The sequence below is a fragment of the Prinia subflava genome, chromosome 15 (assembly GCF_021018805.1).
Source record: "Prinia subflava isolate CZ2003 ecotype Zambia chromosome 15, Cam_Psub_1.2, whole genome shotgun sequence".
Lineage (NCBI taxonomy): Eukaryota > Metazoa > Chordata > Aves > Passeriformes > Cisticolidae > Prinia > Prinia subflava.
This window is the reverse complement of record NC_086261.1, coordinates 1,082,340-1,094,994: the sequence shown is the minus strand read 5'-3', so window position 1 is coordinate 1,094,994 and position 12,655 is coordinate 1,082,340. Positions and strand designations below refer to the sequence as shown.

The window sequence follows — 12,655 nt, the reverse complement described above, 5'->3', positions numbered from 1 at the left end:
ACAGTGGAAGGGGTCATTTTCCTGAGGAGAGGATTCCAAAGTGCCAATAAAAATTCCTGGCAGCTGATTCCAAAGTGCTTCCAAGGAAGGTCTTTGCTGTGGAGGAGCCGCTCCGGCGTGTTCCCGGTTGTTATCCTGCTTCCAATGAATTCCTGCTGCCATGGAATGCTGCCCTGCCACCTCCCCTGTCACCAAGAGCTCCTGGCAGAGGCCATGGGACACCTGTGGGTGCAGCCTTCGGAATCCTGGGGTTTTCTCCTGTTCTGGAATTTTCCTTCCCGGCATTACGAGCTGTGAGGTTGCCCTTGCTCTCCCTGGTATTTAAAGCTCCTGGGACGATTCCTCGGAGCGTCCAGGTGCTGTTTTCCCTGGAAAAGCACGGGGTGAGCTCCCGGGAAGAGCCGGGGCTGGGGTGTTGTTCATGGAGCGGGGCCGGCGCCGGGAGAGGCAGAGATAAACCAGGCCCAGGGTTAAACCCGGAGCTGAGCCGGGCCTGGAATCCCGGCCTTGTTATCCCGGGGGATCCAGGGGGACAGAGCACCCAAGGGAACCCGGGATTCCCGGTTATCCCTTGGGAATACCGGGGGAGAGAACAGGAGGGGGCAGGGGCATCCTGAGCTCCACAGGAATGTGGGAATTGTGTCCTGGAGCGATCCCAGGTGACCCTGAGGGGACAAGGGACGGGCACTGGGAGGTGCTGGGGATGGAAATTTATATGTATTATATATATAAAAATTTAAAAATATATTTATATATATTTTTATATGTTTATATATATATATTTAATATATTTATATACATATACACACATCAGTCTATTTAAGTATATAAAATATATCAATGTATTTATATATATAAATATATCACCGTATTTATATATATAAATATATCACCATATTTATATATAAATATATTCATGTATATATGTAATTTTGTATTATATATATAGAAAACTTCTATTATAAATTTTATATTTATATATAAATTATGGATATAAAAATATAAAAATATTTTTATTTATATATGTATATATACATAAATATTTTATATACATATATATCATAGACACACAGATATATTTTATATCTATATGCTTATATTATCTATGTACACACATATATATAAAATTAAAAAATAAATATATATAAATGTATATACACATACAGTGTGTGTATGTATACATAGATGTAAACCCACAAATATATAAATATATATGTGTGTACATATAGATAACATAGCTATAATTATATATATAGTTATAGGGAATTATATAGAAAATAGTTTAATAAATATATACATGTATGGATCTATACACATACATGGAATTATCTAGGTGTATATACAGACACTTTTTATATGTACATATATATATTTTATATATACACACATATAAAATATATTTTATATATATAAAATATATATCATATATAAGCTATCTAAAATACATATGATATTTTTTATATCTAAAATATTACATATAGATAGATAAAAGTAATATATATATGCAATATACACATATATATGTATATATACATAAAAATTATATACACATATATGTGTATATATAATATAAACATTAAATATATAAACTATGACATATATAATATGTATTACATTATATTTTTTATATAATCAGATATGTTTGTGTTTATATTTGTGTGTATACATATATTTTTATACATATATTTTTATACATTTTTATATACACACACATATATACTATTTTTATTTTTTATTATTTTTATCTTTTATCTTTTAATTTTATTTTTTAATTTTATGTGGCTTTTGTTGTTGTTGTTGTTTTGTTTTTTGTTTTTTTAAATTTTTATTTTTAACAAATCCTGAGGGATTCCGCCCGTTCCTGGCTGGCCTCCAGCTCTTTCCCTCCGTGTGCCGGGATCCAAATCCTGGGAATGTGGGAGGGGAGGATCCTGTGGGATCCAGCAGGGCTGAGCTCGCGGATCCCGGGCTCGTCCTTGGGCAGGAATCCCGGGATTTGAGCTCTCCGGGGTATCCCTGCACCCCAGCGGGACCCTGAGCTCCCAATCCATGCAAAACTGGGAACTGCACAATTCCCGCTCCAGCGGAGGATGGAAAATCCCATTTGGGAGGTTTTTTGTCCCATTTTATTCCAAGTTTGTGTCTCCCAAAGGCTTCGCTCGACTGCTCATCCCACCCGAGCGCATCCCTCTAAAACAGCCCGGGAAAACCTCACATCCCGTGGAAATAAATGATGGAAAAATTCCGGAATCCAATCCCAGAGGGATGAGAGCACCCCCCTCACATCCATGGAAAAAGGCAACAGACACCAGGAGTTTTATTTTATTTTTTTATTTTTAAAACACCGTATCTTTAATCCTTAAAAAACACCAGGAACAGAATTTCCCGAACCTGATCCCGCCTCCGGAAGCGTCCGCTCCCCTCTCCTCCATAAAATTAACGTCAGCATAAATAATTCCGCTATGCCGAGGGCGCCTTCCCGCCCCCAAAATTCCATGATTTCCATGGCACCAGCTATGTACAGCTATGATACACGTGGGCTCCCCAAACTGCTCTGCTGCCACTAAACTCATCAAACTGCTTTGGAATTAATTTTTAAAAATTATTTAAAATATTTTTAAATTGTTTCTAAACAATTTTTTTTTTTCGGGATTTTAAAATATTTTTTTTCCCTCCTTTCCTTCCTATTTTGAGAAGAATTATGTACAGCTGGACACCGGAGATTTGGCATTTAAGGTGCTTGAAATCACGAGGTTTTCATTCAGTGCATTCAGACTAATTAACGCCTCCTCTTAATTACTGCGCTTAACGAAGGCAGTTTGAGAGCCGTGGCCAGCAGAGCCCGGGATTTGCCACAGCTCCGCCGGGGGAAGGAGCAATCCATGGGGGTTTTTTTAGGATATTATTATTATTATTAATATTATTTTAAGGAGTTTTCCAGCCCCACATCAGGGACCCCTCACGTCGCTGTCCCCTCGTCCCCGCTGCTGCCACCTTGGAGAAATCCCGGTTGGAAGCACCTCCGAGGAGATTTTTTGGGAATTTTCCCTTGGTTTGAGGTGGTTTTTTATGGGATCCCAGTTGGAAGCACCTCCGAGGAGCTCTTTTGGGAATTTTTGGTTGGTTTGAGGTGTTTTTTACGGAATCCCAGTGGGAAGAACCTCCGAGGAAATTTTTTGGGGGATTTTCCCTTGGTTTGAGGGGTTTTTATGGATTTCCAGGTGGAAGCTCTTCCGAGTAGATTTTTGGGGTGTTTTCAGTTGGGTTGAGGGGATTTTTTTTAAGTGCTGTCCCTCATCCTGCTGCAAAGCCAAGCTCAGCCCCCAAATCCCTCGGGATCCCGGGAGTCTCCGGAGCTGGGAGGGGGCAGAGTCACTCCATCCCTTGGGAATTCTGCTCTCGCTCCGCCGCCCGCCGGCGGCTCCCGCTCTTGAAGAACCCGAGCTGTGGGAAGAGAAACAAAATCCTGCAGTTATCCCAGGAGCTCTGGATGGGATGGCCCTGGATATAATTTCCATGGAAAAGGAGATTTTTGGAGGAGATTTTGGTGGTGTTGAGGGGCTCGTGGGGCGCTGGATCCAGAAGATCCATCCAAAAATTCCCCAAATTCACGGCCTGAGGGCTGCTCACCTTCCAGAGCGCCAGGACGAGCAGGGCCAGGAGCAGGAGACCCCCGAAGGTGCTCCCGAGGATGATCCAGATGGGAATCTGCCATTCCTCGGGCTTGGAGATCTCAAACGTGATCTGCAGGAGAGAAAACACCGCAGATTCCAGGCGGGGAACAGGGGATGTGGGAATGCTGGGCACCCCTTCCTTTGGGAATGCTGGGCACCCCTTCCTTTGGGAATGCTGGGCACCCCTTCCTTTGGGAATGCTGGGCACCCCTTCCTTTGGGAATGCTGGGCAACCCTTCCTTTGGGAATGCTGGGCACCCCTTCCTTTGGGAATGCTGTACCGAGGGTTTGGCTCGGTTTTCCTGCGGAATTCCGAAATTCCAGGATGGGAGCTCAGCTCCAGCCAGAGCTGCACTGGATTTTTCCAGCCCTGGGTCGCTCCAGCCCTGCTGCCATCCAGAGGGATTTCCTCCATGGGATCAGGGCAGGGATCCCAAAATTCCAGACCCCCCTCGCAGGGCTCACCTGGCGGGTGGGATCCTCTTCCCGGAAAACGAAGGGGCTCCGGAAGCGCCGCTGGAGCGCGGCGATCGTGGTGAGCTTCAGTGCCTTGAACTTGAGCTGCGCGGAGAGAGCGGGATGAGCTCCCCACGCGGAAAAGGGGCCCCATTCCCAACGGGATCCATCCCACCCCGGGGCTTTGTATCCATCGGGATTCTGCCTGCGGGAAAGGGGCCCCCATTCCCAATGGGATCCATTCCATCCCGGGGCTTTGTATCCATCGGGATTCTGCCCGCGGGGAGAGGAGGATGCAGGGCAGGCGAGGAGTGGGGCGTAACGACAGCAAAAAGGTTTTAGATTAATGAAAACGGCATTAATTAATTAGTTATGGAATTACATAATCCATAAGGATGTTCTGTGGAGCACAGCCCAAGAGGATTGAGCGGCTTTGGGAATAAAAATCACCCCCCGCACACCTGGGCTTCCTGGGCAAGGGGAAAATCCCGCATTTTTGGGGTGTGAGGGTTCCTTTGGGGGATTTCCCCCCGGAATCCGCGTTCCCGTGGGGCACTCACTGCTTTCAGAGACTTCATCCACAGATTCCCGCGCAAGCGCAGGTTCAGCTCCTCGCCGGGGGCCAGCGTCACCCGGCACTCGATGGACACCACGTCCGAGTTGCTGTGGTTCTGCAAAGGGAAATGTGGGAGCGGGGCTGGAAAAGGAGGGAGATCCCGCTGGGATTCACCCCTGGCACCGCCGAGGGAGGGAGAATCCCACGAGTCCGTCCTCCCCTGTGGCCAAATCCCCACATTATTTACATTTTCTCCCCCTTTTTCACCCTGAACTCCCCAGTTTTGATGGGGGCTTTGTGCTGTTCTTTCCCTCCAAGTTTTCTCTTGGAAAAAAATAATCCCAATCTTTGTGAGCTGGAGAATCCCCTGCTCCCCCTAAATCCTGACTATTATTTGCAGTGGGGTTTTATTAGCAGTGGCCGAGAGGAAAAATAAAAATAAAAAAATTAAAAATTAAAAAATATAAAATAAAATTAAAAAAATATATAAAAATATATATAAAAATAAAAATAAAAATATATATAAAAATAAAAATAAAAATAAAAATAAAAATAAAAATAAAAATATAAATAAAAATATAAATATAAATATAAATATAGATATAAATATAAATGTAAATGTAAATGTAAATATAAATATAAATATATACAAATATAAATATAAAACAAGTGAAGGGCTTAAAAACCTCCTAAAAATTCCAGCGTCCATGCACCCCTCCCATGTCCCTGGGCCCCCCCTATTCCAGGTTTTTCCCTGTTTTGGGGTGTCCTGGAGGCAGGAGCAGCCCCATGGGGCCAGTACCAGGTGTGGGGTGCGGGACAGGTCCTCCTCGGCCGGGGCGCTCCGGTAGTCAGTGCTGTTCCCCCCGATGGTGCAGCTCGTGTTTTCCTGTGGGAGAGGCCGATGGAATCCATGGAATTCCAGCAGGGACACAGGGGTGCTCCCTGTGCTCCCATCCCGATGGAATTGGGGATCCCCTCAGCATCCCCAAGGATTTGCTGGAGATGGGGTTGAGTTTGGCTCGCTGTGGGATGTGGCTGGAGGGGCTGGAATCCCACCCTAAACCAGGACGGAATCCCATCCTAAACCAGGACAGAATTCCATCCTAAACTGGGACCGAATCCCATCCTAAACCGGAATGGAATTCCATCCTAAACTGGGACAGAATATCCATCCTAAACCAAGGTGGAATTCCATCCTAAACCGGGACGGAATCCCATCCTAAACTCTGCTGGAATTCCATCCTAAACTCTGCTGGAATTCCATCCTAAATCAGGGTGGAATCCCATCCTAAACTGTGCTGGAATCCCACTCTAAACCGGGACAGAATCCCACCCTAAATCAGGCTGAAATCCCATCCTAAACCAGGGTGGAATCCCATCCTATAGTGTGACAGAATTCCATCCTGAACTGGGGTGGAATCCCATCCTAAACGAGACAGAATTCCATCCTGAACTCTTCTGGAATCCCATCCTAAATTCTGCTGGAATTTCATCCTTAACTCCACTGGAATCCCACGCTAATCCGGGACAGAATCCCACCCTAAACAGGGCTGGAATCCCACCCTAAACCGGGCTGGAATCCCACCCTAAACCGAATCCCGTCCTACCCGATCCACCCGGAATTCCGTGGGCAGCAGGAGCCGGTTGCCCGCCCGCGTGGCCACGGGCACGGTGATCCTCAGGGTCACCCCTTGCACCGGGAACAGTCCCAGGTTCTGCAGCTGCCGGGGAGGAGCACAGGGACGTGTCGGGATCGTGGGATGGATCCCGGCTCCCGGGGCTGATCCCAAATCCGGGAAAACTCAGGGATCGGATTCCTGCTCACCGTGAAGGTGCAGTGGAAGGGGGGCCCCAGGGGGTTGGATCCATCCAGGGAATTGTTGGATCTGATCTCAAAATAGTCCAGGCTCGACGTCCTGGGGGACAAAGGGTGACAAAGGCGTTAATAGGATTTCCCCTTTTTTCTGTAGGATTTTCCCCTTTCTTTGCAGGATTTTCCTCTTTCTCAGTAGGATTTTCCCTATTTTTGTTATATTTTCCCCCTTCTTTGTAGGATTTTCCCTTTCTTTGTAGGATTTTCCCTTTCTTTGCAGGATTTCCCCTTCTTTTTGTAGGGCTTTCTCCTTTATTTGCAGGATTATCCAGTTTATTTGCAGGATTTTTCCCTTTCTTAGTAGGATTTTCCCTTTCTTGGTTTAATTATTGCTTTCTTTGTAGGGTTTTCCCCTTTCTGTGTAGGATTTTCCCTTTCTTTGCAGGGTTTTCCCCTTTATTTGCAGGGTTTTCCAGTTTATTTGCAGGATTTTCCAGTTTATTTGTAGGATTTTCCAGTTTATTTGTAGGATTTTCCAGTTTATTTGCAGGATTTTCCCTTTTTTGGTTTAGTTATCCCTTTCTTTGTAGGATTTTCCCCTTTCTTTGTAGGATTTTCCCCTTTCTTTGTAGGATTTTCCCCTTTCTTTGTAGGATTTTCCCCTTTCTTTGTAGGATTTTCCCCTTTCTTTGTAGGATTTTCCCCTTTCTCGGTTTGGTTTTCCCTTTCTTTGCAGGATTTTTCTGCCTCTTTAATAAAGCAGAGCCACCCCAGGCCCTGGCTGAGGTCTGGATGTCACAGGAGGTAAATCAATCCCAGCTTTGCAGCTGGAGAAGCGGGAAAAGAGCCAGGAATATCCCATGGGAACCCATTCGGGAGCACCTGTGATGGCCCCAAATCCCCACATTCTTCAAAATTCCCTCCCTCCTTTTTCACTCCAAAATTCCCAGATTTGATATTATTTTGTGCTCTTCTTTCCCTCCAGGTTTTCCCTTCACTCTGAACCAGAGAATCCCCTCACTCCCCATAAATCCCAAATACTAAAGGAATTGCATTTATGGCGTCTGAGTAAAAAAACATAAAATGAGCGAAGGGCTGAAAAATCCCCTAAAAGTTCCAGCAGGCAGCGCCAGGGAATGTGCTTTGGGATCCCTGATTTTCCCATCAGCAGCTTCCTAAATTATCTCTGCCCTCATCCCTGGCTCTCCCAGACTTTAATTCCCGGCGATCCCGCGCTCATCCCACAGCTGAGCTTCCCTCCGATGGTTTTTTGGGATGGCCACGGGCCCAGGCTCTGGGAACACCTGTTATGGCCATCATTACCTCCAAGAATTCCCTTTTTTCCCCCATAAAAACTCACCCTCACACCTCTTTAATAAAATTTATGCCTTCAAACATCGGGAGCGTCCAGTGGCTTGGTAATTTCATAACAAGGCTCTCCCTGATTTTACAGCTCCTGGTTTTTCAATAAATCCCTGGATTTATAGGGGTGAGGGCTGCTTTTCCTAAGGGGTTTTCCCAAGGGGTTTTCCCATCCCGAACCCCTCACCTGGTGAAGAGCAGGTCGGCCTCGTACTTGAGCTGCAGGTTGAGGTGGGCAGCGTTGTCCTCCTTGGTGCTCTCCTTCTCCTCGCTGTCACTGCAACAGCAGCAGGGCCGGGGGTCAGGCAGGAGCCAAATCCCCCCGGGAATTCTGTATTTTTTTGGGAAATGCTGAATTTTTTTTTCTTTTTGCTCAGAGCAGGGTTTTATTCCTGGATTTTTATGGATAAAAACGATTTGGAGGGAGGTGTCGCCCCACCCCTGCTCCCAGCAGCTTAAAGGGGTGCAGGGGAATCCTCCTCTGCTCTAATAATTGGTGAATTAAAAAAAAAATTAGTTAATATTAATAATTTAGTCAATTAATATATTATTAATCTGTAGAATATTAAATTGATTTAATTTTTCCTTTCTTTGCAGGATTTTTTCCCTTTCTTTGCAGAATTTTCACTTTCTTTGCAGGATTTTCCTTTTCTTTGTAGGCTTTTCCTTTTCTTTGCAGGATTTTCCCTTTCCTTATAGGATTTTCCTTTCTTTGCAGGATTTTTATCCTTTATTCCTTTCTTTGCAGGATTTCCCACATTTCCCTGTGGCAAATCTTTACCTGTGCAGGAGCGGGGATTAAGGAGAACTTTGTGAAATTATTAGGAGATATTTTTCCAGGGAAATATTTGCGGTGGGAGCGTGGATGAGAAAGCAGCAGTGCCTGGAGATCCAGCAGAGCCCGGCAGCTTCCACAGGCACGGAAAAATCACGGATGTAAATAAATAAAACCCGGCAGGTTTGGGAGCACAGGGCTGGGATAAGCCACAGCAGCCGGGTCTCCGGGGGTTATTCCATGGAAAACCTCCGGAGGAAGGAATCCCAAGGGAATTCTGGGCTGCCCAGAGGAGCCGTGGCTGCCCCTGGATCCCTGGAATTGTCCAAGGTTGGACAGTCCGGGATGGGGAGAGGGGCAGGACTGGATGGGGTTGTTTTTCCCAGCCCGGCCATTCCATGATTCCGTGATTCCAGAGGGAGGAAGCGTCCCCAGACCTGCTGGCGGCCATGTGCACCTCCATGCTCTGCAGGAAGACGGACTTGCTGAACTCAAAATCCAGGCGGAAAGCGACCTGCGGAGGAGGGAAAAACATCAGGGAACACATCGGAGGGAGCGGAATCCCGAGTGCTGAGCAGGGCCAGTGCGGGAGGAACAGCTCCCGATCCCACCGGGAGCGAGCACAGCCTCTCCAGGCAGGGAGGATTTGCGGGAATTCTCTCGGCCCCTGCGATGGGAGCGACGAGCGGCTCCCTTTGGAAGCGCATCCCTGCGGAGGCCCGGGAGGGGAGGGGAGGCAGCCGGAGAGAGCCAGCCCCAATAAAACGGGATAAATGTGATAAATGTCACATCTGCGGTGACCTCAAACCGTCTGGGCCGGCACAGCTGACTGGAATATTAAAGCTCCCGCCGCTCCGCAGCCAAAATTCCATTTCCAGCCTGTCTTTGTTTTGGCAGGAGCGGCGCTACCTGACGGCCCAAGGACGCATTCCCGACCCCGTAGGTCATGGGGAGCCGGCTCCTCGTGCAGCCACAGGAATCCCGCCGGGAATTTCGGGAGCTTTAAAGCCGAGCCCGGTGCCTGAGGCCCATCCATCACAATCAAGGAAAGGTTTCAGATGGATACGGGAGCAGGGGAGGTTTTTCTCTCCAGATCCCGCCTGTGCTGGTCCCTTTTCCCACAGGTGGCAGGTGGGATTCCAGGTGGATCCCGAGTGGATCTCCCCACTGTTCCTTTCCCAGCTTAACCCTGAATTTAGTGCCCAAGGTTTACAGCTTATAAAAATGATCAGCTGGATCTGGGCTCAATCCAAATATTGGGAACACCGGTTTGGAGGATGCCACCACCCAGGGGAGCTTGGACTGGCTCTGGGCAGGATCCAGAGGCCCCTCAGAGCCAGGAAAACCTCTCAGGCCTTGATATTCCATCATTAAAGGAAAGGTTTCCGATGGATACGGGAGCTGGGGAGATTTTCCCTCCAGATCCTGCTTGCGTTGGTCCCTTTCCCCACAGGAGTACGGGGTGGGTCAGCGGAATTCCTCATGGATCCCGAGTGGATGCAGCTCCCTGCTTTTCCTTCCCCCACCTTATCCCTGAATTTGATGCTTCCCAAGGGTTTATGGCTTGTAGAAATGGTTCTCACTGGATTTGGGCTGATCCCAAACACTGGGAACTCTGGTTTGGAGGATGCCATCACCCAGCCCAGCTCCAAACGGGATCCAGAGGCACCTCAGGGCAAGGAAAACCTCTGGGGCAGGGAAGGAGCCTCATCCTGCAGGGAATGAGCTCAGGGAGGTTCCCATCCGTGGTTTGAAGCCAACACTGAATTTTTCCAAAGGATTGGAGGTAAATTCTGCCCCCTGGAGGGGCCGGGTTGGATCCTGGGGCTCTCCTGAGCACCAGGGCAGGATCCCAAAGATCCCAGATTCCCTAAGGTGCCTCTCTAACTCCAGAAGGGAAGAACCCAAAAGTTTTATCTTCACAATCCTGTTGGGGGCTGCCCAGATGTGACAGGTGTGGGGCAGAAGGTCCCCGTGGTGACACATTTGGGGGTTGGGGTGTCCTACCTTGGCCTTGGCTCGGAAGAAGGGGTAGCTGACGTTGCACACCCTCCTGCCGGGGTGCCGGTCATCGCCGGCGCAGTCGATGTTGATGTCGGTGTCATCCTGAAACAGCACACGGAGAGCCGGGGACACCGGGAATGAGCCGCGACTCCTCCGTGACCAGCTGCAAATATTCCCCACAACCTCTGCTGCCCGCTGCTTTCTGCTCCCCACCACGCCGGGGATTTTCCCTGCTCCCCTCACTTCCCTTGGAATAATCTCCAAAAAATGCGTTTTTCTTACTTTGTGGGCAGAGAGCCCCACAATTTTCCCTTGGCACGGCTCGGAGAAAAACAAAGGGGACGGGATCTGCGGGCGGGGATGAAGTCATGGGGGGTGAGGGAAGGCTCAGCAGCATCAGCACATTCCCAAACCTCGCTGGGAGCAGGGAGGAGTCGCACCAAGATCGAGGGAGGGGGAGAGTGAAAATTTTGGGACCATCCCGGGGGGAGTGAAAATTTTGGGACCATCCCGGGAAAGCCATGGAGAGGCGGCATCGCCCGGCCGGGTGCTGAGCTGTGGCCACGTTCCCCTGCTCAGCTCCTGCTTCCAGGAGTTATTTCTCAGCTGCAGAAACTCGCCCCTGACGGGAACTTGGCCACGTGCAGGGAGTATTTTTAAACAACTGCAGGAGAAAAATAGAGGGAAATAATTTCCTCTGTGTTTGACCTTCGCTCGGGCTCTTCAAACTCAAAATGATTTTTTGTGTTTCCAAAATAAAGAGCTGGAAGTGCTTAGAAACGGAGCCCATAAACAGCTCTGATTTATGAGGGATGGGGACAGGTTTGGGCTCTGCTTTAGGCTGCGGCTTTCTGGTCCGGCCGGGATTAGCAGCGCCTCTGGAAAAGCCTGGATCTCCCCCGGGAGCTCACCTTGAGGATCAGGCTGGCCAGCTGGAGGTTCCTGGAGAAGGAGATGTTGAGGACGGCGTTGTAGGCATTTTCCCCGCGGTTTTCCAGCGTCGCTTCCACGGCCACCCTCCTCCTGCTGCTCTCGATGATGAAGACGGAGGTGTCGAAGGAGAGGCTGAAGGCTGAGCAGTTGGCCCTCCGCAGAGCCCTCCGGCAGAATTCCCTGCAAGAGGGGGCATTCCAGGGATTTTATGGCTGTGGGTAGAGCATGGAAATCCCTGCTCCCCCTCCATCCTGCTGTGCTGAAAGAGGAATTACGGATTCCTCCCATTGTCCATAATTTTGGGATTTTTGGCCAATGGTGTGATGCTTCCTCTAACATTGTTAGGAATGCTCGGGACAGCTGGGAGAAAAAGATCCCGTGGGAATGGCAAAGGTGGCTCCAAGCCCCATCCAAGCTGGCCTTGGACATTCCAGGGATCCAGAGGCAGCCACGGCTTTTCTGGGACTTCCATCCCAGCCCCTCCCCACCCTCACAGGGAACAATCCCTTCCCAATAGCCCATCCATCCGTCCTTCACCCAAAGCCATTCCCTGTGTCCTGTCCCTTGTCCCCAGTCCCTCTCCAGCTCTCCTGGAGCCCCTTCAGGCCCTGGCAGGGGCTCTGAGGATTCCCTGGATCCTTCCCTTCTCCAGGGGAACATTCCCAGCTCTCCCAGCCTGGCTCCAGAGGGGCTCCAGCCCCGGGAGCAGCTCCGGGGCCTCCTGTGGATGCAGGGATAACCTTCAGTAGCTCTTTAACCACGGAGCTGCAGCGTGGAGTTTTTTCCATGAGTCAAGCCCGTAATTGCCAGGTGGGTCATGCCAGCCTTGCAGTTCCTCCCTGTCATTTCCTGATTTGTATCCCTGGAACTCATCACCATGGCACCAAATATCAGCCGGTTTGCGGATTCCCCGAAAAACCACGGATTCCTTCCAGGCAGGGAGCAGGGAGAGGCTCAGGAGCGCTGAGGAGCACCTCAGGGAGGGCTGGGGTGGGGTACAAACCCCCCTGGCCCCATCCACACAGGCCCAGGGGTGTCCAGAGATGTGAGGACGGAGCTAAAACCCTCCGTGGAACTGA

General features: G+C 48.9%; 1 protein-coding gene across 1 annotated transcript in view; it reads right to left on the bottom strand.

Annotated features, from left to right (window-relative positions):
• Positions 1 to 1,850: 1,850 nt before the first annotated feature.
• Positions 1,851 to 12,655, bottom strand: part of ITGA11 (integrin subunit alpha 11) — a 38,567-nt gene continuing 27,762 nt past the window's right edge. The window contains exons 20-30 of the mRNA XM_063412704.1: positions 11,555 to 11,756; positions 10,647 to 10,745; positions 9,077 to 9,153; positions 8,052 to 8,141; positions 6,515 to 6,605; positions 6,297 to 6,410; positions 5,489 to 5,575; positions 4,691 to 4,801; positions 4,140 to 4,235; positions 3,631 to 3,744; positions 1,851 to 3,444 (exon numbers count right to left, since the gene is read on the bottom strand). Coding sequence (XP_063268774.1) covers positions 3,373 to 3,444; positions 3,631 to 3,744; positions 4,140 to 4,235; positions 4,691 to 4,801; positions 5,489 to 5,575; positions 6,297 to 6,410; positions 6,515 to 6,605; positions 8,052 to 8,141; positions 9,077 to 9,153; positions 10,647 to 10,745; positions 11,555 to 11,756 — 1,153 coding nt within the window. The 3' untranslated portion in view covers positions 1,851 to 3,372. The remainder of the gene's footprint in view (positions 3,445 to 3,630; positions 3,745 to 4,139; positions 4,236 to 4,690; positions 4,802 to 5,488; positions 5,576 to 6,296; positions 6,411 to 6,514; positions 6,606 to 8,051; positions 8,142 to 9,076; positions 9,154 to 10,646; positions 10,746 to 11,554; positions 11,757 to 12,655) is intronic.